Source organism: Annulohypoxylon truncatum (assembly GCF_022578515.1).
Source record: "Annulohypoxylon truncatum strain CBS 140777 unplaced genomic scaffold F4807scaffold_2, whole genome shotgun sequence".
Lineage (NCBI taxonomy): Eukaryota > Fungi > Ascomycota > Sordariomycetes > Xylariales > Hypoxylaceae > Annulohypoxylon > Annulohypoxylon truncatum.
Genome location: NW_025953788.1, coordinates 1538925 through 1566556, shown reverse-complemented (window position 1 = coordinate 1566556; position 27632 = coordinate 1538925). Strand labels below are relative to the sequence as shown.

At 47.1% G+C, this 27632-nt stretch overlaps 7 protein-coding genes and 1 non-coding gene across 8 annotated transcripts; 3 read left to right on the top strand and 5 right to left on the bottom strand.

Moving 5' to 3' along the window:
* Window positions 1-1272: 1272 nt before the first annotated feature.
* On the top strand, window positions 1273-3389 carry F4807DRAFT_128767 (arrestin domain-containing protein). The gene is made up of 3 exons (XM_047992955.1): window positions 1273-1760; window positions 1922-2806; window positions 2869-3389. Exons 1-3 carry the CDS (start codon window positions 1671-1673, stop codon window positions 3109-3111), a joined length of 1218 nt encoding a protein of 405 aa, XP_047858970.1. The 5' UTR covers window positions 1273-1670; the 3' UTR covers window positions 3112-3389.
* A 1083-nt stretch (window positions 3390-4472) lies between these two features.
* F4807DRAFT_t13 lies at window positions 4473-4594 on the bottom strand. Its single transcript has one exon. It is a non-coding gene; the product is annotated as a tRNA-Leu (tRNA).
* A 168-nt stretch (window positions 4595-4762) lies between these two features.
* Window positions 4763-6591, top strand: F4807DRAFT_468335 (tRNA-splicing endonuclease subunit sen54 N-term-domain-containing protein; the record flags this gene model as incomplete). The annotated part of the gene is made up of 1 exon (XM_048002594.1): window positions 4763-6591. Exon 1 carries the CDS (start codon window positions 5101-5103, stop codon window positions 6589-6591), a length of 1491 nt encoding a protein of 496 aa, XP_047858969.1. The 5' UTR covers window positions 4763-5100.
* Window positions 6592-11035: 4444 nt separating this feature from the next.
* On the top strand, window positions 11036-14557 carry F4807DRAFT_408137 (uncharacterized protein). The gene is made up of 3 exons (XM_047996416.1): window positions 11036-11106; window positions 11291-11457; window positions 11852-14557. Exons 2-3 carry the CDS (start codon window positions 11372-11374, stop codon window positions 13929-13931), a joined length of 2166 nt encoding a protein of 721 aa, XP_047858968.1. The 5' UTR covers window positions 11036-11106; window positions 11291-11371; the 3' UTR covers window positions 13932-14557.
* Window positions 14558-22364: 7807 nt separating this feature from the next.
* F4807DRAFT_468331 (uncharacterized protein) lies at window positions 22365-22973 on the bottom strand (the record flags this gene model as incomplete). The annotated part of the gene is made up of 1 exon (XM_048002593.1): window positions 22365-22973. Exon 1 carries the CDS (start codon window positions 22854-22856, stop codon window positions 22365-22367), a length of 492 nt encoding a protein of 163 aa, XP_047858967.1. The 5' UTR covers window positions 22857-22973.
* A 372-nt stretch (window positions 22974-23345) lies between these two features.
* Window positions 23346-23762, bottom strand: F4807DRAFT_456087 (uncharacterized protein; the record flags this gene model as incomplete). The annotated part of the gene is made up of 1 exon (XM_048000831.1): window positions 23346-23762. The coding sequence occupies one exon, from the start codon at window positions 23760-23762 to the stop codon at window positions 23346-23348; it is 417 nt and encodes a 138-aa protein (XP_047858966.1).
* A 350-nt stretch (window positions 23763-24112) lies between these two features.
* F4807DRAFT_456086 (methylated-DNA--cysteine S-met) lies at window positions 24113-24731 on the bottom strand (the record flags this gene model as incomplete). Its single annotated transcript, XM_048000830.1, has 2 exons — window positions 24113-24412; window positions 24543-24731. 2 exons carry the CDS (start codon window positions 24729-24731, stop codon window positions 24113-24115), a joined length of 489 nt encoding a protein of 162 aa, XP_047858965.1.
* A 439-nt stretch (window positions 24732-25170) lies between these two features.
* On the bottom strand, window positions 25171-26580 carry F4807DRAFT_468330 (uncharacterized protein; the record flags this gene model as incomplete). The annotated part of the gene is made up of 1 exon (XM_048002592.1): window positions 25171-26580. One exon carries the CDS (start codon window positions 26578-26580, stop codon window positions 25171-25173), a length of 1410 nt encoding a protein of 469 aa, XP_047858964.1.
* Between the last annotated feature and the right edge of the window lie 1052 nt (window positions 26581-27632).

Below are 27632 nucleotides of genomic sequence, written 5' to 3'. Positions count from 1 at the left end.
CAAGGTTCTGCTATGTACAGTTGTAATGACAAATCCTAGTAACCCTAGCGGTATTGGTTATCAATGGCACCATGATGTTGAGCTCAAGTGCTAGACTAAAAGTCCTAGATTCTTGGTACTGTACTGGTAGGGCAGGCACAGGTAGGGTCGCTGCTTGAACCTGTCGTCATTGGTACCAGGATTGCCTAAACTCTAGAAATATACACGCTGTGCACTATGTAATATGAATACCTCTTTTTTTTAAGTAAGAGAGTTGAAAGGGATGAACGGCTATGTGATAGGATCTGCACAAGTCAAGAAGGAACAAGCAATCCATATTTAATCGATCCAACTCATTTGCTATGTGGTAAAAGAGGTGCCTGGTAAGGCAGGTGTTGGTGGGTACCTAAATTATTGCCCTAAACTTTGAAAGTTTGGATGTACCTTATCGTTGTAGGTATGTACCAACTCCACACTGTCCACAGTACCTAACCGCCCGATTCGGAACGGTCGTCTATTGGTTATTATACCAGGTAATTCAGATGGTAGAAGTTTCTTGGACTTCAGGATGTACAAGCTGCCAATTTCCCCATTCAGCTTCCAAACCTTCAATCCCCAGGGCAGGTGGTATCTGTCGGATTCCTCACCTTTCAATGCTCTAACACTTCCAACTCTGGAAGAATTTATCCTTCCGGCATTCTCAGCTTGTTACCCGATTTTTAAATGAGAGGAAGAAATCCCCGACTTGCTCAACAACCATACAACCATACGATCTGACGACCTGACAACCAACTTGTGGGGTTGACGGTCTTTTGTAAGAAACAAGGGGGAGAAAAGGGAAAGGGAAAGGAAAAGGAAAAGGAAAAGGGACCAATTCACCAATGTAACTAACATATTGCCCGTTGCCCGTTGCCCGGATTTCACAAGCGGATGTCGCCCATAACCTAAATGTCCTAAATGACCCCCTCCACACACCTGAGAATTGCACCTTTTGACCTTCTTTCGGCTACCGTTATCTGCGCGTAAGCGGCCTTTTGAAGTTACCTACATAGTAGGCCATAGGTTCTAGGAACCCGAACGGCGGACCTGCAAAAACCTACCGACTTCAACCTTCGAAATCGACTTCCTGCCCCCTTGGAAGCTTTGGAACCTTGGAAGCAGATCCATGAAATATAGTACACGGCTTGATTTTACTATCAATCGCCGACCGACTCTTTGTCAAAGCGGGCGGGCTGTGACCCTACCTTGTCTACCTTGCCGACCTATTCATCCTACCTGCCCAGCTGCCTGCCTATAACGCCAGCCAACTTCGCGCTTCCTTACCTCAGCCACCTGGTCTCCATTAGCAACCCAAGTTCAGGTTCAATTGTTACGTCCCGTCCCGCCTCCGCAATCTCTCGTCCTCAACCTCGAAAAACAGCACCTTGTAGTCACCATCTGGGCATTTCCTCGCACGACGATAATTTCGGTCATAAATTTGCCTTATCGCCGAGTCTACAAAGCACCACTGCGACGGTTAGCATCTGACATGTAATGCCCGCCATATTCTATTCCGGATTATCACGACAATCGCATTTCGCAAGAAGGCGTGGGCTCGTAGCCGTCGACGAGGGTTAGATGCGCTTAGCCAAAGTTGAACCTTTGGCTGTTCTCCTGGCTATTACACCACCAACCGGATAAGGCGCGCAAAGATGGCAGAGCGAGTATCAGCTTTCGTTCGGGTTTCTGGCCCTCCGAATAGCAGTTTTCTGGTTGGATACCCCGGCATTTCGGCAACATTGGTGAGTTTCGCAACTTTCTTCCGCCCTTCCATCTTCTTCACCTGATTGTTTGTTTGTTTCCACCTCTTCGATGTGTGGGGTTTGCGGCGCCGACTACCAAGACTAGAGACTTGCGCGATGTTTTTAATTAATTGCTTACCCGGACTAACTTACGTACGTAGCCGCGCATCGAAGGAAAAGTTGAGATCAGACCCTCGACGGGTTATTCCGCACCCGTTGCCATCTCCTTAGTGCGAATATGCCTACAGAGGCGGGAAACAATCCATCCTGCCGCCGAAAATGTCGCGAAACGTCATCTCGGCACACCTCGACGCGATACTACCGATGTCGTTGGGAAGGAACTTTTGTTATATCGGTGCGCGACGGGCAGAGATGCTGAACAGGTTGTGGCGATGGACCTACCGTTTGTTTTGTTCATCCCATTTGGTCGAGGCCAAGAAGAGATAAACAGAAGGATACCGCCAGCATCGTTACAACTTCCCAGTAGAACTGCAGAGACGTACTACGAACTGGTCGTGACCGTCCAACAAGGGCCGAGCGTACAGAATCGATACGCATTCCCCGTACCCCTGCAGCGATACGATACCCTATCGACCTTTGGAATGTACAATCGACCAGAGCACAAAGTTGCGACTACAGATAATATCGTTACCCTCGGCATTTCACTTCCGAGATGGAGCTACGGACCCATGGACCCGATAACGGTGTACATCAAACTCGCGCCGAATTTAGACTGGATGGCGAAGGCGAGAAAAGTTACCATACAGAAGATAACGCTCGCGATCGAAGAAGAGATTACGTATAATCATGAAGGGGATGAACCAACCAAGAAGGTCAACAGGTTGCAGAAATATACTCAGACCATCGGAGCGAAATTACCTGAGGCAGGCTACGTGACGAATATGGGGATCATATTTCCTCATAAGGACCTGAGGGATGCGAACGGGATCATTCGAAGGGGACAACCAGCCTTCCCGAATTACGAAGTCACGTCATTCACCACAACATCTACACTCTACAAGATCGAGTTCTATCTAACAATTAAGGTAAATTATTTATACTAAAGTTTAGAAGGATATAGCGAAAGGGCTAACACTCCAAATTACAGGCGCAGTTAACTTCAGCCCGCGATATAACTCTGCGACAACCTATCGTTATCTGCCCGCTCGACCACCAAGCCTGTAAAGAAGAAATGGATGCTATCGAACAAGCCGCAAAGGATGCCTCCTCCGTTGACCCGAATAATCCCATGCTACCGGCGAGAAACATTGTTTTGGCTAGCGACCCTAATGCTATGGCAACACTGGGAATATGTACAGTGGGGGGACAGAAGAAGCCCTTGATCGAATGAACGGCGTTTTTCATTTATACGAGCGGAACGGTATACCTACCAGCCACGATACGGTTTTACTTGAGGCATCATGGCTAGCCGAATTGAAACAGACAGCGTGCGCTCTTGTAGGTTTCCGCATGCCCAGCTGCTCCACTGGCTCAAGGGACAGTTGAGGAGAGATTCTTTTACGCCAAAGCTTACATGGACCCGAGAGATCGCAATTTATTGTTCGACGTATTAGGCCGATCTAAGTACGAACGAGAGTTGAAGCGCTACTACCTAGGAGCAACATATAAAACTGGTACACGGAAATGAAACTATCCGATCATATTCTTCACTTGTCAAGGGGAGTAAATATTTTCGAGATTCACACAGCCCTACGCCTTACTAGCTAATGTAACCATGTAAGACATTTTCCCTTCTCCCAATGGGCTGCATGGAGGGGTAGACATTGCTTTGGTGGACTTCTTTTCTATAATCATAATGATGGAAATTTTCAGGGACAGGATGCAAGCATTGGAGTTCTAGGGTCTGTGAATATGGTTGGAAATGGCTCTGCACGTTTGGTAGGCATATGCCACCGCGACAGACTTTACGGCGTTACGGATATGAATATTCCCTGAGGACGGCACGAGACCGAAGAACGGGATACAACGCATCGGATTCCGGGTGTTTAAGGAGAGTCCAGCCGCTGAGGCATTCTCGACTGCATTTCTCTCCTTCAGCTACCGAGCTTGGAAGCACTTCCATGTGTTACTCGCTGATGGATTACGTTTTTTTTCGAAACCCGGACATGCCAACAGAGAAATGATGAGCAAAAAAGCGAAGCATGTCTCGTGTTGCTGCCAAGTTTCCTATCTAAGGGACTGCCATAATCTGCAGGTCTTAGGATAGTTGGAATGAATAGTTGGAATCGCAATTGCGTGTACGTATATATTTGCATTTGTGATGAAATCTGCATTGGGGGGCGCACAGATATGACTAGGAAGAGAGAATGACGAGGCATTCTAAAAGCCACAAAGGGCTTCGCGTATGTTGTTGATACCATTCATTGCGCAGGCGATTGGAAATTTTGATCGAGGCTGCTTGAGCAAAGCAACTTGGCAAATAGCTTACGCGTTAGTCAATGCCAAAATTATTGACGTTATTTGTCTTGGGGAATTATGTCTGCATCCCTCCATTCGATGTATGTGTAAATACGGTATTAGATCGACAATATCGAATTTACCCCGCCTTCCCTCTCAAATCAGGTTGAAGCGTAAAAAAGAGAAAACAATGTTTTACATCTCGAAATATTCTGTCGGCAAACAGAAACAGGAAGTTTCCAGCGAGAAAAAAGGAAAATGCCATTTATCATAAATAGCAAAAGAGAAATGTGATGAGAGCTGCAGGATTCGAACCTGCGCGGTTTCCCATTGCGGGTCAGATGTTCCATGGACTTCAAGATTGAAGAGTCATAGAGGTCCTAAACACAACGCCTTAACCACTCGGCCAAACTCCCATTTGTAATTGTTGGAAAAACACCTCTTAGTGGTATCTATAAAGCAAAAGTTTCTTTGCGAAACAATGCTGATTGGTCGCTAGATTGGTCTAGGTTAGGTGGGGGCTGAGCTGTGCAAATTTAGGTGCAGGTGCGAGTGTGAGTGGGTCCTCCCTAATACAACCTTGAACATTCAATGTACGAAATACATCAAAGTGAGTTTACTCAACTCAGACTTTGATATTCGACAAAATGTGGTTTGACAAATCCAACACAACGGCGAGTTTATGATCGCGATTTGAATCGAATTCAAACTTGCAGAACGAGGATTTCAATACATCCAAGCACATTGGCTGGCTTCTTACATAATATCGTGGTGGACTTAAAGCTCATGAGTAGAAAATATTTCAACCTCGACATGTGACTCTCATGCCCACACTATCACAGAAACTCTAACATCTCAACGTAAATCAACAAGCCCTGGCAAATAATACCACCTCTTTATTCACCCTCACTATCTCTAAAAAATGCCCTTCGACGACGAAGACCCCACCCCCTCATCCGCCTCTGCGCTCGCAACGATGGCGGGCGAGGAGGAGGGCGAGGCCCCGTCGCTGGAAGACGCGCTCGCGGACGAGACGCAGGACTTCCGGCTGTTCGCGTCGCTGTTCGACAAGAAGGGGGCGTCGGGCAAGACGCTGCGGCGCGGGGAGAAGGACTTCGAGGCGCACGGCACGCGGGCGCAGGCCGGCGCCCTCGAGGCCAGCCGCGACGCCATGCGCGACGTGCTGAGCTACACGCGCTCGCATAAGCCGAAGGACTGGAACCGCGGGTGGTATTTCCCCGATAAGTGGGCTGGTGCGCCGGATGGTGCGGAGGAGGGGGAGGTGGAGGTGGAGGGGGTAAAGGGCGCGGGTCTGTTTGCGAGGGAGAGGGTTGTGGTTGTGGAGGAGGAGATTAAGGGTCCGTTGAGTCAGAGCGTGGGGAGGGTTGTTACGGGGATTGAGGGGTATAAGGGTACGCCTGGGTGGTTGAAGACGTGGTTGTTGCCGGAGGAGGCGCTGTACCTTGTTGAGAGGGGGTCTCTGGATCTGTGGTGGCCGGCGAGGGGCATCGAGGATGTGTTTCCGGCGAAGAAAGATGGGCAGAGCGAAGCTGGAGAAGAGACTAAGGAATTTGAGGACTACGAGTTAGGTGTGCCGCTTAGTCTACAAGCAGCATATGCCCTCCTCATCGGCTACGACGGCGAAAGGGGCAAAGTCAGCCTCGAGAAGTACCAAGTCTACGCCAACCTCCGGCGAACAGGTTACAAGATCATGCGCGCCACACACATGCCCCTCCCACCACCCCTCCCCGCCAAACCTTCCCAAAACCTATGGCAATGGCTCATCTCCCTCCTCCCCACCACATACATATCCTCGCAGACCAACCCACCCCCCTTCGGACCCCTCGTCAAGCCAGGCCTGTACCGCTCGTACACCCCGATCTTCGCACAGCTCGCGCTGATCCCGCGCCACGAGCCTACGCCGCAGCCCAAAGCGGACACGCCAACGAAGCCGGAAGAGCCGTTCAACATACACTACCACGTCTGGAAGAGCAGCACGTCGTTCCCGAAGACGAAGCCGCCGGCGCCGGATTTCCGGATCGCCGTCGCGGACGCGCGCGCCTCGTCCGTGCCAACGCTGGAGCAGCTTACCGCGCTGCTGGAGGTGAGGACGCCGTGGGATCCGCCGGAAGAGTCACCGAATCAGAAACAGGGTCAGAAAGGGAAAGGTAATGGGAATAATCAGGGCTTGATGTATAAGCGCCTGAAGCACGCGTGGCGCAACGCGGTTATCGCGGTCGTGGATAGGGGGTTGATTAGTTATGTCAGGTTTGGCGAGATGGCGTTCGCGCGGGAGAGGCTGTACGAGGGCTTCGGGAGCGGGGCGGCGGGAGGCGGGAAGGGGAAGAGAGGGGGTAGGAGTGGGAGGGGCGGACGGGGTGGGAGGGGACGAGGGAGGGGGAGGGGTGGATGAGGTTGATGGTGAGTCAAGCGGCAAGGAATTGCTTCTTGAAAGCACGCGACGACTACGACTATTGAGATCCTCTCTCATGAACGAGGTTTATACGCATGATCTAGTAGTCTGAATCCTCAGAGATATCCGAGACTCTCAAGATTCGATGGACCGCGTGCATGCTGTTAACCCGGCATTCGAAAATCTTGAGATCTTGGGTCACAGAACTGCTAACTAACAGCGGAAGAGGTTCAGTTGATGGTCTCAACATTGAAGCGTCTAGCCGCATTGACTTACGTTCCTCGAATAAACTCAATTGTGACGAAGACGGATGAACGAGGCCTATTTTTACATGCTCTTTTCTGTGGAATTGAGCTACCAAGTCCAGGATGTATTCCTTCCCGCCTCTCACCAAGGTAATAACGCCTAGGTAGCCAATTCATCATGATTCAATATCCTTCCTCTAACATCAATATGGCCGGACTAGATGGTATTGCTGGTGGCTGGTCCATTCTCAGAGTAAAGTGTTCTCGCACTTATCGATCTGAGACAAGACGAATACGGCATCCGAGATAAAATCTTGCTTGAGTCGTATGTTCGTATTCAGATGTGTTTGCTGGCTAATAAGCATGCGAACATATGTAGTTACCCATTTACCTTAAGTAAACCTAAACTCCGGGCAATTCCACGAGCGTGGGGGGGAAATTGAGGTGGAGCACGAAGCGAAGAGAGAAAATGGCTCTTCTCTCGAGTCCCGCAACAAGTTTCCCCTAATGGACCGGTGACACAGCTGCAGAGGTATGACGAACGTGTATTAATTGGAGCCACACGGACCGATAATATCGAAGAGAAGAAAACTGTTTATCAAACTGTTACAGGTTTGCGGGTTGGGTCGTGGTGGTACGGTCGTGTCGGTAGGGATGTGTCTATCCTGTCTCGCCTGCTGGGACACGAGACGAAAGTTGTACAATGGGTTCCGGTGCTACAGTAACATGTCCACCTTTCTCTGATCTTCTCGGTGCCTGATAAGTTACATCGACGACTTATCGTCGGAGGTCATCATACCATAGAGTTGTATTGTATCGGGTATGGGATCTAGCAAGACGGCACGTGAGTCGCGCAACAGTGTTAGAAGAGAATAAGATCTATAGGAGTAATCACATGATCCGGACAGTTGTAGGTACCTAGGTACATCTTCCGGACTGGCAGACTGGTAAGTTCAACCAGGTTTAATAGGGCAGCTGCAGGGGTGAGGAAGTCTTGGCTTTCCTTCTCAATTCTCCTTATCACTCATCAATTACAAGTCACATGCGAAGAGAGTGAGAAAAAGGAGCTTACCTTTACCAGTCAATCATAATTGCAGTCGTTGCTTAGAATATTCTGTTGGATTTGTTATTGTTTCATTGTTCGCCTCGAATTATCTGTACGAAACCCGGACAAGTTTATCGTGCGAATATCACCGAGAGCATAATGCTACCGCAAGGCAATTGGCAGGCTTTTAGGCAGTTTGGGAGGGGTTATTGAGTTTTAAATTATTATCTGCTGGCGACACCTTGATACCTTGTCTGCTGTGTCCCTCTCGGCTAGACCGAAGAAGACTCATTTTCTTCATTACTCGATTCAATCAACTTATTCGACTTCACTCATCAACCAGATCAACCGGACCTCGTCACACGAGCACGTAATCGTCGATAGTTATGGCAATGTTTTATCAGCAAAGAATTGGGTGATGACATGATGGCGTAAGATCTAGTGCTCCAGGTATATCATCGTACCCTATCAGACACCTCGATTACTGAGAGGGATAGAAAGTCTAGTTTAGCCATGCATTGTTCAACTGTGTCCACGTTGCATTTTTCATGACTTCTCTGCACTCTGCACCTACTACTGCTATTACTAGTATCATTCGCCAACTTTCAAACTTTCTGCGATGCCCCACCGCCATTTAACTTGACACTTGGGAATTGACGATAAAAGTTTTTAGTGTCTAGGTACTGACCGAATTCGTGCACAACCAATTCATAATTACCACTCCCCAACCTTAGGGAGTTTTTAAACATGTCATCTCTGCTATGTCTGTATGTGGTGACATGGGGCCAATTGCTACCATTCTCTGCTGTGTCTATAAACATACTAGACATGTCAATGGTCTCGGCCGGGGCTAAATGGACATCAACGCTATAATTACTAAAAACGTCTATTATTGCTACGGGCTAATTTCTGACCCATTTTTCTATTCTCTTCTATTCATGCGTGCGTGTGTTGGAGATGTTGGAGATAAGCGCAACATCGACCTCGAATAAGTACATGTGAAACGGACTATTCTTAAACTTACGCACCTAAGGATTGGTGTATATCTAGACAGATATATAGATGGATGAATATTATTAGTTGGGTGTCATGATTTTCAATGTTAGCTGCTAGTAGAGTTATTGTTAACCGTAGACTGGAGGTAACGGCAAACGCCCTTGCGCCGCAACGCGCGCAACTTAAAAAAGTCCAACACCATGACTCAGCCAACCTCTCAGGTACAACTTCCCCAAGTAAAACAAATTGTGGTTGGGAGTAGAAGTAGGCAACTACCCATTCTACCTAATTTTATTTCCGAATTATAAAAGAACATCATATGCAAATATCCTAAGGTCCAAAGGATTTTCGGTGTGGTGGTTAGTTGATTGTCGCGTAGCCCTAGCCTGCTCATCACCGATTTTTGTTCGCTGCGACATTTTCGTCCAACTCAATGCCCGAATTAATACATTTGATATAATTGGTTTTCGATATATTTCTCCTTGATCCTCCTATGCAACGGATTGGTAGGTGAGGTGGGATTTAAGTAGGATTGATATTTCTACTCATAGATACGTGTTACACAATGCAAAGCAACGCCAATCAGAACCAGCCAGCCACATGCCGTTTCGATCTAGTCCAGTCTAGTCAAACCAAGCCGAGAGAACGCTAAGTATAGAGCGAGACAAGCTCTCGACTGCTTTCTACTTGATAAGAATGAATGGGCGATGTCGATGCGGCTAGGTTACAGTCCGAATATGCCAATGAGCGGAACATCTAGGTACGAGTATAATTAGCATTATGTACCTCTTATAGGTCACAGCCTACCTCAGTAATAAGTACCAGGTCATATAGGCGATGGATAATATAGTTGGTCGTAGTAATAATATATGTAAGCTCATATGAATATTCCTATCTGCGGCGCCTAGGTAGGTTGCGTTGCGTTGCTTCGCGGTATTCTCCAGGTTGATTACAGGCATGATTACATGATAAGTCGTCTACGAAGTACTTAGGAGTACGTCGGTCTGGAGTTTGGAGTTTTGGAAGGAGCAGCACGACTTATTATTCTATCGATAGCGCAATAGCGCAATTGCCTATTAGCTAAGGCTGGTAATGAAGTATTCGAAGCTGCCCGGCCAATCAGGTTTATCGAAAATTCGACTTGTTCTACCCCTAGTCGGGCCTTAGTTGAGAAAATTGCTGTATTGCACAATATTAAACCCCCTGCTCGGGTTTCCCTTGGGTCAGACAACGTTTTAATTGACAACACCCTTCTACGCTTACTTTTGCCGGATAGTTCTCACAATACCCTCTTTTTTCCCACCTTTAACCTTTTTCCACCTTCAACTTTTTTCTGTCTTCTTCTATCCTCTATCCTTGGTCACCTTGTTTTTGCCAACTTGGTCGAATCCAAGGCTACTCAGTATATCTCAGACTTGGTATAATAATTTGGTTTCTTGACACCCTCATCATCAGCCAATTCCCAATTCCATCAACCAAGACCCTGTTTCGGTAAGTTCTGCGAAACTACTCGTTCTATTTTCTCCGCTACCTATGCCCTTTTCCGACATAATAATCCACGAGCCAATTGGATCGTATGGTCTCGGCAACTCAACAACCTGTCATCAATTAATTTCATTCTACTTCTTACTTCAAACCTGTCGCTGCCTACTAGGTACAGGTAGGTAACGACGAAACTGGACTTGAGGTATCAAGATACGAAGATACCTAGATACCTCCTCTTGAGTCACTCCTCCGTCATCTGTGGTCAATACTTCGACCTTTGACCTTCTCTAATTACCTATGTTACCGTTACCTATTACATCCCGATGCTAACTCTATATCGAGGACTAGTCTCTCTCCTACCACCGCTCTGACTTATCATCAACTTTTCTCCACATTAACTTCACTACACTCTACCACTGTATCTTGCCTAGTCTATCTACATATTCTCACCTGGCATCAATTGCAATCATTGCCAATTTATGCCAACTTTACAAATTCCTCTATCCACTGGAGAAAAGCACAAATTTCCCTACTTTACGCGTCTTGTCTCAAGCTTCAGTTCTCATTGAACTTACGCGTCTGCTTCGAAGAATCTCATGCCAAGCTTGAAGAGTGAGTTTCTTTTTCTTTTCTTTCATTATTCCTTATTCTACTACACCTTCGCCTAACATAAATACGATTCCACGGTGAAGTTCACATTCAAGTGAATATTCTTTTCATCGAGCTCCATCAATATAATATCGGGTTAGTGATCAAAATGCTTTTTCTATCGCCGACGCTTAATTCTTTTCGTGAGAGGCTCTTTCCCGTGCTTAGTTCTACCGGCGTCTGGCTTTTTTTTCTTCGGAATATCCACGTCGCCGCTATTGTCGTCTTTTTTTCTCTTTACAACTTATCATCGTAACCTGTTTATTAACGACATCAATAGGTGCTTCCTATTTACTATACATCGCCGACAAACATTAAGTTATACCTGCCCTTGGCAGACGTTACGAGGTCCATACCCGCCATGGATAATCAAGACGACGACCAGCGTAAGCTGGTTCCTACTGATGTCAACGACCAAAAGGCAGTAGAAGCTACTTCTGGTGAAAAGTAAGCACTCTTGTTTTTCCTCCTTCCCAGTTCTCTTCCATCGCCTCATCTAGTTTCGTCCCTACTTTAATTCTACAACCTACCACTGAAATTTGACATACACTTCACCATCTACTACTCATCCACCCTCCTAATTGCCACGTTTCCTAAAGTTGGGCACATCTTCGTTGAATTTCCTATCTTATTGATAGTAAATTCCTCTTCATTCAATCTCATCTACGAGATCATACGTGTGACGTGCTGAAGCGCGCTAGTCGACGATGCCTCTGTTTCTTCAGCCTCGTCTGCCTAGGCGCGACCGATCCTCACGCGCTCCAAAGCTTTCACTGTACTTATCTTCACATGCTATCTCTGGAGCTTTCTTGCAAGATATATTTACTAATATGATTCCTAGGGGCAACGGTTCTGTTGAACCAAAACAAGTCGCATCTCCTGCAAGAGACGCACAGATCAACGACGCAGCTGATGATACAGCCAACGATGATAAATTGACTTCGCCTCCCGATACTAGTTCGGTTTCTAGTGTCAACCCCGACGTACTGGGTGACGAAATCATTGTGGGAACTCGTGCGAATGGTGTCAAGTCTCCTGCACGTCGAGCTGCTTCAGTACGAGAAGATGTGGCTATGACCGACGCTGACGAAGACGATGAACCGGTACTACATCCACCCAGACGTGAGGCTAGACGTGACTCCAAGCGCAAACGTGCTCTTGAAAACGACTACGATGGATCCAAGGATGTCACAGCACAGGCCAAGGACACTGTTTATGATACCGATACTAGCGTAAGCAAGAGCAGACGAGATCGTCAGAAGTTCGAAGATGAGAACAAGCACGTCCCCCTTGGTTATTGGCGTGACTCTCCGGTTCCCGATGAGAAGGGAAAGCACATGGTGATTGGGTTCATCGACGTCAGGGACCGTTTGAGGACACGCATAAGGAACATGAACCTCAATGGCGAGACCATCAACACTCGACTCTTTCCAATCCCTCCTGGCCCTGGTGGTAGCTGGGTAACGTTCGAGCGTATCGTGTTCCTCGAGCACCTTGTTGGCCACGATCACAACGTCATCAAGGAATACGTCAGAGCACGTGCCGAGACAATCAGAACACGTACAGAAGAAGCTGATATCGCAGCTATTCGAGAAGCTCAGCATCGTCTTACGCTTAACCCACCTGCGGAAACAGCGCAACCACCTTCCATAGCTTGGGGACGAGAGCTGCCGGATCACGCGCAGGGTAGCCGTTCAGAGCCGAAGCGTCGTCGTTATGGCAGCGCCGTCGGCACTGTTGCGGACCGTCCCGAACGTACAGATAGACCAGAACGTCAAGAGCGTAGTGGTCGGATCGAGCGCCAGGAACGCAACGAACTGGTTGTAGCTGATAGAGTTGATCGTTCTGAACCTGGCCCTGGGGAACCTCAGCCGCAGGCGGAGATCCAGCCACCCCCGCGCAAGCCTACGCGCATTCTTGTTGGAGTTTGGAGCAAGTCACCCTCGAAAGACGATGACGATAAGCATGCTGTATTCGGCATCCTCGGCGCTAACGATATGTTCCGAGTCAAGCTCGTTAAGGAGACCAAGGATGGTCGCTTCATGGAGGATAGTTTCCCTACTGGAGCAGGCGCTTTGTGGATATCTTATGACGAAGTCATATTTTTGGAGCATCTGAAGGATCTGACGAGAGCGGAGATCAAGGAATATGTTCGCATCCGACAGACCCAGATTGATGCTGGTGAGATCCCGGCTGAAAAGGTAGCAAATGAGACTCAGGCGGTGCATCAAGCACAAATTCGAGTAGCACAATTGGGATTAAACAGTCCTGGTGGTAAAGCCATCGCCAACACACGCTCTAATCAGTCGAATGTCAATTCGCAAGCCGGTAGCGTACACGAGGAAGTTCGCGAGAGCCCTGAATTGCGACACTCCCGACGAGAGGTTGCGCCTCGAGGCGCTGAGATTCCTCAGCAATCCCGTCTTGCCCTCCCCGAAGTTGATATTCGTCAAGCTGGTCAGATTAGTCGGCCCCCTAGTATTGACCCCATTGAGCGCGTTCAAGGATTCGCAAACCGCGAGGTGGCTAGGATGGAAGCCGTACAGTTGCGCACTGATCGCCACCAGGCTAATCGTAACGCCGTCGCGAATCCCGGGTTCAACCCTAACATGCATGATCCCCATCGCGATTTCCACGACAACGTGCAGAGAATGGACCACGTTTGGCGTGCTCAGGAAAGCATGCGCAAGGGTCCTATCAATGGAACTGTCGGTGGACTTGTCAATGGGCCTGTCAATGGACCTGTGAACGGACCCATCAACGGTTCTAGTGGAGATGTCATGATGCACCAAGGCGTCAAGTACGAGCGAAAGGCCAACGGACCTTTCAAGGATCGACTGGTCAGCCAAGGAACGATTATCAACATTGACGGCGAGGACTATGTGGAATACCGTGTTCTTACGAAGCCCACGTTCTTCTAGGAGGAGGACGGGAGCAAGGACTTCGAGGACGTCGAGGAAGACGCATAGATACCATTCATTGGATGCCTTGGCTTTGATTGGTGTTACTGCCTCGGCTAATCGTCCTACTTACATACCAACACCTTTTTACGGCTAGTCATTTCGGACTTTCGACATTCACTATTTACGATCTCTCGCCCCAGGCTAGCATTGACGCAGACAATTCATCTCTGCATCATTCGATCTGTCTTACGACTACACCACCTCTTCTACACTTGATACCCATTGATCGGACCTCGCTATCCAAGGTCCACTACTTCAACCGACTTTTACAACGACATGATGACCCAGACTTTAATCCAAATGCCTACGGGCTCCTGGAAAACGACTTCAACTTTTCTCGTCTTCGAATCAGATCACGATGAAAAACGCCTACTTCCTCACTTTACTTAATTCACAATTTGCATTTCGTGCGTACGTTGATACGCACGTCCGCTTCGGCGTGTACACTACTAGCATGTGGGGGAGGTTTGCATTGGGACGAATGCGGGAAGCATGCTGATATGGGAGTCACGGCTGTTGATGCTCGGTATGGGTCTTTGCTATAGCTTCCCCTTGCCTACTGCAATACGATACGATGACTATGAGTTGTGTTCTTGACTTGTGATGTGATTACTGATGACTGCTTGATCGTGCTTGATGAGACAATATATTTTCCTATGACGGCCCAGCTACCTTTTCTTTTGCTTCGTAGGCGTACTAGGCGATAGGATGTTATGTATCCAGTGATGTTGCCTCGATACTAACCAAAGGGTTAGCAAATGCTTTCTTGTAGATGTCGGTGGGAGGCGCGTTCTCGAGTTAGGGAGACTAAGTTCCGCACCCATTGTCGAATGATGCCCCGGTGTCCTAGCTCTCGTAGGTCATATTAAGGAATGGGCTTCTTGACATTCGCAGTGTAGGTGACTATCTTGTGTACCTACCTAGGTATACTAGGAGGATCAGTGGAGATATGTGATAGCATAGTTTGTCACGAAGTGGACCTATCATGCGAAGAAACGACAACGCCGCTGTGAGGAGTTTCGGGTTATTTTAATTGATCTATGTAGTATGTTGATATATGTGCAGGGAAACTATTTCATCTACTCTATCTTCTCTGGTCCAGGACCAGCTGCCAACGGGTCTCCCACTTAGATGCTGCCAGGCCTCCGGCTATGAATTCCTCACCAGGCTCGACTGACAGGGTTATCCGCCATATAGCTGGTGGTCAAGATTGTGGTATAATCGGTTGATAATATTAAGTGGAAGTAAAGACGGCGGGTTATGGACAGGTATACTTGGCTAATGTTAACTAGCCTAGGTGGTTAATCCCCAGTGGCTAGTGGTTCGTCGGTGTTATGATGATGATGAGCTTGTTTACGTCCGGGGACGTTAATATTATAGAAATGTATGTATATCGACGCGCACTGATTCGTGCGTGGGACGTCTAGAATGAGCGAGAGTGTCGCGCAACAAGAAATAGTGCTCATTAGCGCTAGTTAGGACCACGTAGCTGTAGTATGGTCCTAACACTAGTTATTTTTTGTCGTTCCCCTTTTTGTCGAGGGATCACGTATCCTCCTGGATCGAGAGGTGTTTTTAGGAGTCCTCGCAAAACGCGGTATAACATGTTGCCTGGTGCCTTCTTTTCTTCGCTCACATTTAGACCATCAACCCCAATCCACAACAAACGCCCGAATTAGGGCCTCCATCTTGCCTACAAGACCTTTGACGCGATATTGATTTAAGGAGCTGCCGTGGAAACATAATTGGGAAGTTGAGTGGTGTAACTCATTCATTGGCGAATTCTTCGTGACTAAAAACGAATCGATCCGAGCGAAGTGAACGTAGTTGAACACTTCACCGCATCATGGGGAATTCATCCCCGTCGAATCGATCCTCGATCCCTTCCTTTGGTGGCGGCTCCGATCGAACGCAGGCTTGCAGTAATTGGCTGATCCGATACTCCGGTTGTGTATGCCATTCCTTCATAAAGTCTTCAATTATCCATCATCTTCTCATTCCCTTAATCGGTTGAGCCCCTCAGAGGAACCCCAGAAGTACTCTTCCTAATATTCCTCTTGTTTTGTCCAAAGATAGAGCAATGCCTACGATGAGGCGGTTGTGCCACTTGTTTCCTCGCAAATCTCTCATAAAGGCATCCCGAACAGTACCGGTTGTCATTGATTTACGACCCCTACACCAGCGCAATAGACGCCGTTGGCCCAACTTCGCAGCTATTACTATATCCGTATGTTGGGCCACGGTTGGTGTACTTGCAGTTCTTGAAATCGCCTTGTGGGGCTTTGGTATCGGTGATTGATTTTGGATTGGTGCACACCTTTTTATTCCCGTCTGCGTTGTTCGTCGGTCCTTTTCGGAACTGTTATTCCAACGAGATCGTCGAGGCGGCCCCTGACAACTGAGCTGTTCGGCGTTCCGCGATGTTTTTCGAAGTACCCCTCGAAATTAGTTTACCATGATTCGTCTTCGGTTCACGGCCCATCGATGGCGTCTCCATCTACAGTGCCTTGGTACGCGTTAATACCACCTCGTTTATGTAGCTTCACGGTCTCTACCTATACTTGTTACTCCTGGCACATCCAGCGCGAATTTCTTGTCCTCGATATCACAGGAGTTGTAGTATCTTGCATGCGTCGTATATGGTTCGTGACACCGCATTAAACAAGCCACAAGCCATCCGCAGCTGAGCAAGCATGTGGAAGAATGGCATGGCCATCGCTTGGAACGATCCTAAAGCAGATGTCCGGCCTGACCTTCGGGTCTGAAATTGTTGGTGTTTCCTGGTCGGGATTATGACTGTTGCGCTTCGTCGGCATTATTTAAGCCATCTGGAACTGGTAATTCGGGATTGTTATGAGGCTACCTCGAGTGGACCTCTGACAGCAGAGCCGAATTACTGCTCCGCAGACCTTTCGCAGCAAAGGGCAGCGATTGAGTGCTCTTGCTTGCTGCGTCTTTGGCTTACGACCCATTAGGCTGCTAAAGGGTTGTGTACGAAGTGCTTAATCTCGATTGCATCGCGACGTGGCAGGTTATGCCGTTTATTTAGTTAGAACGTCCCGGCACAGTGTGTTGGGGTTTCTAGGTTATTTTGCGACTTTCCGGTGGTGTAGAAGTCCTCCTCTCCCCGTTGCCCATGGTCCAACAGGTAGGTCGATGTTGATGATGATGAGTTTGTTTACGTCCACGGGACGACCTCTACCTAGAGTAACTGCATACAACAGGCCGAGGCCTTGCACACGTTTCTTCGACGCATGGAACGCCTGTAGTACCTCCTTCTGGGAGGTAGAGTCCGGGTTCCGCCTGACACAAGGAAAAGTAGCTAGATCGATGTATTGGTGGGCAGGGTCCAACAAGGTCGCCGAGGTCAGGTCCGATAGCAGAGCCGACACAAACCTCTCAAGACTTTTCGCTTGGGTTGGTTCGTTTTAGATCCATAATCAATCCGACCATGCTGTAGAAGTAGTTAGTTTTGCGGCCAATCTAAAGGCAAGGAGGTTAAGGCATCTTACTTCGGTTGTCGTCTCTGTGTTTGGCTGCTTTCGAGATCCAACACCTGGCGTTGAATGCTTGTGTCTTGCAATTCTCATTGCTTTCGGTTAAATTAATTGGGAAATGTGGCTGAATAAGATTGGATCTCTAGGAGGGTATTCACAACCGCCATAGTTCCAATCTTATCAAGCTGGACGGCGCTCCCAGGTTGCCTTTAGAGATGATGTGACCTCGGTAGATTGGATAGTCCGCCTGGGTGATGTATCTTACATTAGTCCATTTGGTAGCTCTGTAGCCTCCGGCACCTTATGACTTCATGTCCACCTCACCGTGCTCGCCGGTGTGGGGTGATGCTGTTGGGAGTGGCAATTGTGGTAATTTGACAAGACTGTATTGGGGTGAATGAAGTGGTCATGTCGAATAAATTTACCAATAATAGAATATGATGACATTATTGAGGGGAGGTATTATATTTAAGGAGGGCCACGTATTATGTCCGTGGTGATTAACTCCTGAGAAGTTGTTATGAAGATGGGAGATGGAACAGGAAGAAGAGACCACTCCAGTGCGGACGGACGTGGTTATATATGTTTTACAATAGGTAGAACAAATTCTGAGTAATTTTGAACAGGTAGGTATTGTTCCTAGAATGATTTCAAGTTTGCATTCTACATAGCTTGAGAAAATTTAAACAGACAGCTGAGCTTCTAACTCGCTTTCCATGAGGCCCCCTTCATCCCATGTCACACTGCGTGACGTGATCACCGACAAATCTTGCGCGGCATTTACCAATCAAACGGTCAAGTTTCCAGAGCGCTTGAAAACTTTGATAAACACATGGATGTATATACTTTTAGGTCATTCCAGTTATGAGCACGACACCTCCAAAGGTTGATGAGTTGAACTAACATTGGATCATAGGTGCGTAATCAAGTCATAAGACACGCACTTCAATGTGTATTTGGGCCAAACTAGCTCAACAATAAGTCAAGTGATGATGATTACAGCTAAAGAATGGATTATTCATCCCATACTACTAGAACTTTGAAGTCGTGGAGACATTTGCTCTAAGTTCGACCCATGGCCTGGACTTCTAATCCTTGAGAATTGTCAACAGTTGAGTTTCAACGGTATAATGTGATGGGTACCATGGGTAGTGGTTGAGATCGTATGAGTGCATGAGTACCTACACAAGGTGATACGTTCAAGCAAGTCGTAGTGAGGAAGGTTGTAGGCAAAATAGGTAGATAATTTTAGCGGTGAAATCATAGTTGGGGGGGAAAATCAACTAGCTACGATAACAGCCTCTAATGTAATAGATAAGGATAGTGATCTGTCAAAGTATCGTTGTTGTCGCCGTCAAAGTATGGAATATGAGACATCAGAAAAGGACGGATTCATGCGAGTTCACTCTTGTAAGGGTAGAGGATGCAAGAGCTATACCGCTGCACCACCAAAGGTCGATCGTTGTCAGGTCGAGATCCTAACTGCCTTACATGACCTTATCTATACGGTCCTGTGACATCCTGGTTGTCTTCTCTTTTGCTTCATAGATGTACTAGGCGATGGAGTATTTCGTGTCTAGTGATGTAGTCTCGATGCTAACGTTAGCCCCTTGGCTGAGAAATACCTACAAGCTAGCGCCAAGAGGTAGATTATTACTCACTTGATCGGGAGGTGCCCTTAGGTTAGCTAGTTAGAATCCAACTCATGTAGATGCCAGTGGGCAACACGTTATTCAAGTTACGAATGCCATGTTTCGATCCCGTTGTCGAAAGATGAAGTATTCTGGCATCCGTGAATCATGGTAAACAATAGGCTTCTCCGCGTTTACGTCAAGGAGAATGTTAGTCTACTAAGGGTCACATTGCGAAAGTATGGCGAGTGATCTCATCGCTTATCCCATTTATCTATCAGGTCTTCATTTACCCATCATCTCCTCATTTGATCCATCGTCAATAGACCTCTAGGAACTCTTAGCCCGCCGCTTCTCTTCTTTCTCCTCTTCCTCCCTGAGATTCTGCACGTGAACTAGGCAGGCTCCAATAACTGCCCCAAATCCCGCCGCGCAAACGACTAACCACACATCACCCAGATCAGTCTGTGTTTGGCTTATAACACATCTGTCTGCGGAGCCAATGCTGATTACTTGGAAGGCGTTATTGCTGTATCCGTAGACTCGGCCCTGGCTTTTGTAATTAAAATAGGTGGATACGCTTTGCGAAGCTTTGCTATTAGTAATTTGTTCTGGTCGATTGCGTGCCTTCCTTTTGTCATTGGCATCGTTTGAGCCGCCCGAGATTGTCAATTCAATGCCTGTTCGTGTGTGAGTCGTGTTGGTTGTGGAATAGACTCTGTTTCGCCACGGCATCGGTTTTGTAGGAGATAGTAGGCGAGATGTTGATGAAAAGGATTTCGCGGTGGTTGACTTCAAGAATCTTTTGAGAGTTTCTGCCATGATGATGATACTTCAACATGTACTGAACGCACGTCGACTTTAGTCTATGATGTGAAGTGTAAGGAGTTAAAAATCTTTTGAAAATGCACAAGTGACTTTTTAGAATGAAATTCAACTTTTTATCCCAGATATTTCGAATGAGTCCAAATAGCAAAAGGTCTAGGTGCGCAACCCCCTTTTCTACTCGGAGGCGCGTGGAATATTCCTGGACACACTTGAATGATCTGTTCAGATTGTATCTAAGCAGCTCCTTCCTTCATATAAAAGGGTCTATTAGCACATAATTAAGTCACAAGATAGGTATTTCGACGCATGTTTGGGTCAAACCAACTTAGTTCTATGTCAAGTGATGGGAACTACAGCTGGAGAATGAACTCTTCATCCCATACTATCAAAACTTTGAAGTCCTCGAGTTTGAATGACGCAGTACGTTATAGTTCTAGACCTAAGAGTATTCAACAGTTGAGTTTGGACATTTTGTACTTGTGATAGGTATTAGGTGGAGTGGTCGACGCGACACAGGTACTTGAATACCTACCAATGGTGACACCTATCAAGCAAGACGTATGTAGTAAGGAAAGTGGGCTGTGTAGATAGCTCCAACGGCAAGATCACATTGGAGAGGGCAAGTGAGCTAAGCTACATTAACCAGGACCAAGGTAGTATGTGACGAGAATACGGAGATTCGTCAATGCCTCGTTGTTGTTGTCATAAAACTGATAACGCAAGGCACCAGGGAAGGGCAAATTCGTGTAAGTTGATTGTGGCACATTTTGAAGGTTCGGGAGCGATATGAGTTGAGATGTCTAATGTACAGCAGATTACACCCTGTCTTGTTTTCCGTAGTAGTATTTCACGTTCCACCGCAACGAGCCCCGTCATCTCAGTAAATTCCCATCATTCAATATGTCAAACTCCTATTTCTTTTTCAGGAACCACCAGAAAACCATAGCGCAAGGGATACCTATGAGAATGTTCACCACTACCCGAGAATTTTGCTAGCGAGTTGGCGGAGGATTTTGTGAGCGAATTAATGGAGGGTCTTCGAAGAGCATGTAGGTACCGTGTTCGGTGTGGCCCATCACCACGGGTTGTGCCATGGCCATAGAATTGGAGTGTCGTTGGCAGAAGTTGGAGAGGTTCGAGAAAAAGCCTTTATGAAGGCCGCTGGAAAACTGGATTTGGTATTTCTAGTCGATTTTAGGAAAAGTCGAAGCGTAGAGTAGACTTGCACAAGCTGTTTCTATTATTTGTGTCGTGGGTGAAGGAAAGGAAAAGCCAGCTTCGAGACTACGTCGAGAAAACAAGTTTTGTATGAGATCACCATCGATATGTCGAAGTTCTGATGGGGGCTATCGAAATCAGATTTCTACCTAATATGAATTTAATTGTGCCCTATTCAATGCCGTATCATTCCTCATACCACTGCTGCTTGAATGGTGTATGTGACCTCAGTAGCTTCTTGACTTTGTAGAATGCCTAGTGTTTGCCAAATCCTCTCTTCTATTTCTTCCACAACCAAGCAGCTACCATACTGGTGGCGCCAAACTCCATAATACCTATTAGTATTCGTAGAGCTCCTTCTCCATCGTAGACTTGGGTCGATATATGCGATGCGTTCATTGCAGTCATGGATTAAGGGCAGTTCTTCATTGTCAGGTTCGACGTCATATGTCGACATCGCATATCAACCCCGCCCAGTCCAATATTGACAATTCTGTCATTTCGCGAGAATGGACATCCTGTCTTGCATTTAGGGCTCTGCGACTTCAGCTCTTCCGATACCACTCTTTCTGCCTTCGTTGATTGTTACCAGGGATTGAGTGAGCGTGGCACATGGATTAACTCACGCTGCGGTGGTGAAAGGCCTCCAACCTGTATAAATGGACCATGCTTGTCGTGGGACATAAATACAGACTCCGTGACGTACTTGATCCTCAAAGTGTTGTTGTGAGAGATTGAATAAGATTCAGCGGGGGCCCGCGGAGAATATGGAGGCAGTGTTTTGGTATGAGAAAAACTTGATAATCGAACTGGCATAAAATAGACTCATATGATCTTCATAAGAAAGGAACCTCTTGGGGCGACGTAGAAAGTTTGTGGGAAGATTGCTTTTTCAAAATACCTACTTCAGATCGGAAGAATGGGATTTCATGTGAGAAAAACGAGGGGGATGGGCTTCAATAACGATAGTTTGGTGCAATGTTTGTTCAAGGCCTTGTCGTGACCATCTAGAATAGATATCCAAGAAGAGCAGAGATCGCTAAGATGCATAGGTATGAAGATTTCAATGGTAGCAGTGTGAAATTGACTAGGTAGACACCTAACGTACAACAAATCCCACCCGGTTTACCACCCTGTTTATCATAGCATTCTTTCGCATTCTATCACGTAGAGGCCCGTCGCCTTAGCGAATCTCCATAATTCGGTAGGTTAATCTCCTATTCCTTCTTAAACCACCGAAGGGCTGCGGCGCCAATGATGGCGACTCCGAAAAGGGTGTTCGCCACGACCTGAATGGCTCCCGTCGCATGGTTGGCCTGCGATGACACTCCTGTTGCGTTGCCGTAGCTCTCAGCTTCCTGACCTGAGACATTGGCATATGCTTCGAAATGGATAATCACGCCGCCATAATGAGGGTTTGCTTGCTTCCTAGAGTGTGGGTTTGAATGGTCTCCTTCGGGCCAATAGTCTCGCGCATCGGGCTTATCTTCTGGAGACATTGATTCGGAGGTGGTTTTACTGTCGTTGGATTCGCCAGGATTCGGAAAACGAGGTATGTGAGTTGAGTCTTGTTGTGTATTGGGGGCAATTTGCATAAACAAATTGAGGTCTGTTTGAGACATGATTACACGTTGTGGTGTAGATTGGAAGAGTCCTAAAAATTTGGAGGGGGCTACCAGCAGCTCTCTAGTAACTCCTACAGAAACCATAGAGGCAGAATTCGTAGTTGATTCGGGGTAAACTAGGAACTTAAACCTGCACGGAGCGGGATCTCATGATTTCGACGGTGAATAGAACTTTTGAAAAATCAAGAAAATTCCTGGAACTAGGTAAATGGTGATTTTGTACAATAAAAGTAACGGGTTGATTCAAGCCCTCCGGACTGAAGAGACAGATCAAAGAAAGCATATCTGCAGCACCATATCATCCAGCTCCATGATAACGGGTTGGTGTAATGTCTGACAAAGGCTTTGCTGTAGCTTACCTGGAATAAACGTTCAAGAAAGGCAGGGTTGTACTAGGTACTAGGTAGATCACAATGGTAAATTCAGAGATCTTAATCAGTTTATGAAATCGAATTCCTGCGTAAATCTAATTACATCGTTATTCCATGGTTATTTAGCGTCCCGTCAGACTGAGGTCCGTCACTTCAATAAGGCTCCATCATGCCATGTTAAGCCCCATTCCTTCCGCTCCTGTTACAACAGCTTTACCACGCGTCCGCAGGCAAAGATGATGGTGCCGAGGCCAGCTCCAAACACGAGGAAGCCGACGATGTGTTTGGGTTCTAGTTCTAGCTCTGTGCTGGTTGTTGCTTTGATACTTGTAATAGTGCAGTTGTCGTCGACTAACATTTGGCCGTTGAGGTATGCGCCTCCTGGTCCAACTTTGATGCCATAGGCACTACCGCCGTAGAACGACATGTCGAAGATTTGTGATCGTGCCAATGGCGATGTAATAGTCTTCTTGAAAGGGCCATTTCCGTCGATTCCCTTAATTATGAATGTTGTACGCTGGGGGGTAGTGAACCATTCAGATAGCCAAGGCAGTTTGCCGATAGTGCGGTGTGTTGCTTTGAAAATGTTGCCTAGACGTGTGGCTGTGGGGGTAATCATCGTGATTGGGAGATCTCAGAACTGGTTGCGTGTTGAATTGAATTCTGCGAAATTTATGAACGCATAAAATAGAATGAATGAGAACTTTTGTAAATGGGAGGTAGTTTCTGGGGAAGGAAAAGAACTGCTCGCTCGAATACTTCATACTAAATCCCAGGACAAATCATGCTGTAATGACCTCCGCCATACCACGCTCACAGCGATATCCTTTCATCCCATTCATGAGCACGTCATGTCAGTCCGATCTTAGAGTTTTGGCGCCTTCCAAGGCACCAGCAAGTCCAAACAAACTCCTGTCCCCAACAAATAGAACATACTTTCCCCCAATCTCCGAAGTCGCTCAGATCAGATTAAACGAACGCCGCCCACGGAGTCCCCAGAACTCTCCCCTTCTCATCGATCTTGACGCCCTCCCCGCGCAGCAGCTTCCGCTTCTCGTCGATGGTGATGCCCTCGCCGTCCTTGGGCCACTTGCCCTTGAAGCCGCCGAGCGTCTTGTTCGTGGCCACGACGCGGTGGCACGGGACCTCGGGCGCGAATGGGTTCCGCCGCAGGGCGTTCCCGACCGCGCGCGGGGAGGAGCTGAGATGTGCTGAGAGGAGCCCGTAGGTTGATACTTGGCCTCGGGGGATCTGACATAGGAGATTCCACTATTGGGAGGACGAGGATGTCAGCGGGTGCTTGTACAGATATGACAGATACTTTCTGTCTCCGTGAATATGGCTAACGTGGCTAAATGTACCACACTGCGATGTGTCTAGGTGCCATCCAGGGACTTACCACTTTCTTTTCGAAAGCCGTGCGGTCTGAGGCCGCGATGCGCTGGAGTTGGGCTTCCATGTCTTCAGGGATGGGGGGAGGCTTCTTGAGGCCCGGACGCTTAGACGTAGCCTTGACTGACTTTTGAGGTACGGGTACGGGTGCATCTACAGCTTCATCTGTGCGCTTGCGCTTCATTCCTACAGCCATGTCGTCTTTCGTTCCAAGGAGAAAGAAAGTGCAGGTTCGTGGAGTGAAATAGGGGTCTAAGATAACTGAACTTCCTATATGATAGAATCTTGATACTGAATGATAATTCCAAAGTTGAGTGATTATAGAGAGCTGGAAGGTGGGAACTGATATAATTATGGAGATTTGGGGGGGGCTTTGTGACTCACAACGCGATGTCATGAAAAAGGCGCGTTCGGGGCTTGCGCCTCGGTCTGACATCACAAAGACGCGACGCCAAGGCACGTGATATCTGCTAGACTAAGACATGTACATGGGTACTCAGCAGTTCAAGCCACAAGTACGCGATACGGAACCAATGATTAATAAGGCGCAGAAAAAGAAAGGGGAAGCACGTCATGATCAATTCCAAAATTTGTTATTCAGTTGGCTATCTATCTTTTGTGCGAGGTCTCTATTTCTAACCTCTCCAATCCCACTGTTCATGCTGCGCGTTGCTCTTTTGCTCTAATATAACAAGCATCTCTTGTTGAATCTTAGGCAATGTCTTGAATCGTTCGCGATGTTCTCTTCTGTTCTCCTGGTCCGCTAGCAGATCCATTAGGTAATCCGAGAAATTAATATTTGGATGATAGAGTAAATAGTCCTGGATCATTAATCCTCGACCAAAATAAAGATCCCTCCCTATGTTATCCCGAAGATGCATCTCAATATCCAAGGATATAGATCGACACATCTCTGGATCGTCCTCAAGTAGCTGTTTGACAACAGGAAGATAATCGTCTGTCTGTATGAACTGAGACATAAAGTGGAAGAAAAGCAATGGTCCGGATGTGGGCAGGGGACATTTAGCAAGGAACAGAAGGTTGGATTTGCAGCGACCACCTAGAGCGGATTGGAACGCCCCCATGGTGTTGGCTTCTTCAGCATCTTTTGCGCTTTCAATTAGAAGTTGCAGCATCTCTTCATTGCCATCGTTGACTGCCGCAAGTTGGAGAAGTCCACCGTCATCAAAATACTCACTCCCCAACCGCGGCTTGTATCCACGTGATTGCAATATTCTCACCACCGACGGCATCTTATGTAGAACAGCCATTTTCAGTGACGATATCAGATCGATACCCCTCACCCACACCTCCTCCACTAGATCTTGCGTAACACGAGCCAAAGTCTCGGCAATATGGAGATGCCCATAGAGAATAGCAAGGCCCAGAGGGTTGACTACCATGAAATGGCGAGAGCTGCGGGCGACGTAAGACCAAGCGGTCTTAGACAAAGTCGAATCGCCACCGTAGCTTTCAAAGTCAAGATCCAGGTACACGCGCATATCTACAACACAGCTAGCTCTGATCAGCTCCTGAAGTATCTCTTCATTGCCAGACATCGCCGCCAGGTGAATTGGCGCCATACTATTCATCACCTCGTTATCCCCTTGGCAGTAGACTCCAAGGTAGGAGGGCCAATGCTTCAGTGCCGCTTCGATGGATTTCCGGGCTACTGCCAAGCCCAAACTCTTGTCTTTGTGGCCAGCAGCCCAGTGGAGAGCTGAGATTTTCTGCGCCGTCTTTAGGGGATAAAAGTGCTGCTTCCAGTCGTCAGCAGAGTTTTGATAGGGATAAATGCGGCCGGCACCGTCCTGCCATGGAAACATAAATTCACTAGAACTTTCGTTAAGCTTCTGCTCGGTGTTTAGGACATCAGTTCGGTAGAGTAAAGGATCCAAGAGATTTGATAGACGACGGCATGTCTGAGAAAGCCTAGAAATCACTTGCGGTTCCTGGATATGCTCGTTTGCTAAGTAGTAAAGTATGTCATCCGAGAGCATAGTACCACGATTGAAGTGGTCCTTCGTCGACTCGGATAGCGCCATGATAGGTGACAGAAGATTATGAAAAATAATACAGGACGGAGAAATAATATGAATAGTATGTTGCCATTGTCGAAATTGTAGAGAACGGGTGAGCCTAAATATATAAAGTATCTAAAACAACATCTATAATTGAATAGGGAACAATACCTACCTATACAACTCACTGCGGCTTGATAACAAAGCCATTGTTTCTATTAATCGCAACTGATGAAAGGGCATAGATCCACATTACACAAAGCCTGAAATAGAATTAAAAGATTTAGCAAACAACCTCGGAGAACAATACCGTCAGTGAAAGGGACGCAAAAACAAGGATTGTATACTATATGAATGTGAGTAACGGATAGCACCATATCAATTATCTAGCGAGTAGTTGACTCCTAAATGGGAGGTAACTACAAGAAGCTCTCCGGTGGTTTGCATATAGGGATAGGTAGGTAGTTGAGTAGATTAATGCTCAAGCCTCTCCAAAACTAAGGGGGCAAACCCCCTTATATCCCACTCTCCATTATGGTCCTCGTAGTCAACCTTCATCCATGCCTTTTATTAATGTGTTCCTCACGTCATTCTGTCCTTAATATGCTGGGTTTGGGTCATTAAAGTTGAACAAGTAAGATCCTCACTCATTTAATTAACTAAACGCCAAGCTGAATTCTGGGTGACATTCAGGGGGGCAGTGGAAGGGAGAGAGTCGGTCAGCGGTGAATATCCGAAGATATATATACATTCATATCTGACGTAAATGTCGGATATATTTAAACCTAGTAAACCATTCACCTTGTTTCTTCGGTACCTAGGTAGGCAAGTACCTTAAACAATTCTTGTTATGATGGCTTCCTAAAGATGACCACGTCCCTCGGACTTCCGATGTAAATTCGGTTATAAATAACGAAGAGTACTTACACACGAGTATCTAGACATGCAAATAAGGAGAGATGACTCGGGTGGGGGTTAGGCTTACGTCTGTGAAAAGGCAAAAAGATTCCTAAAAAGAAAACAGCCTTGGAGCCTCGCATGCTCCGAGTTCGGGTTTGGTGTTACCCATTTCCCCT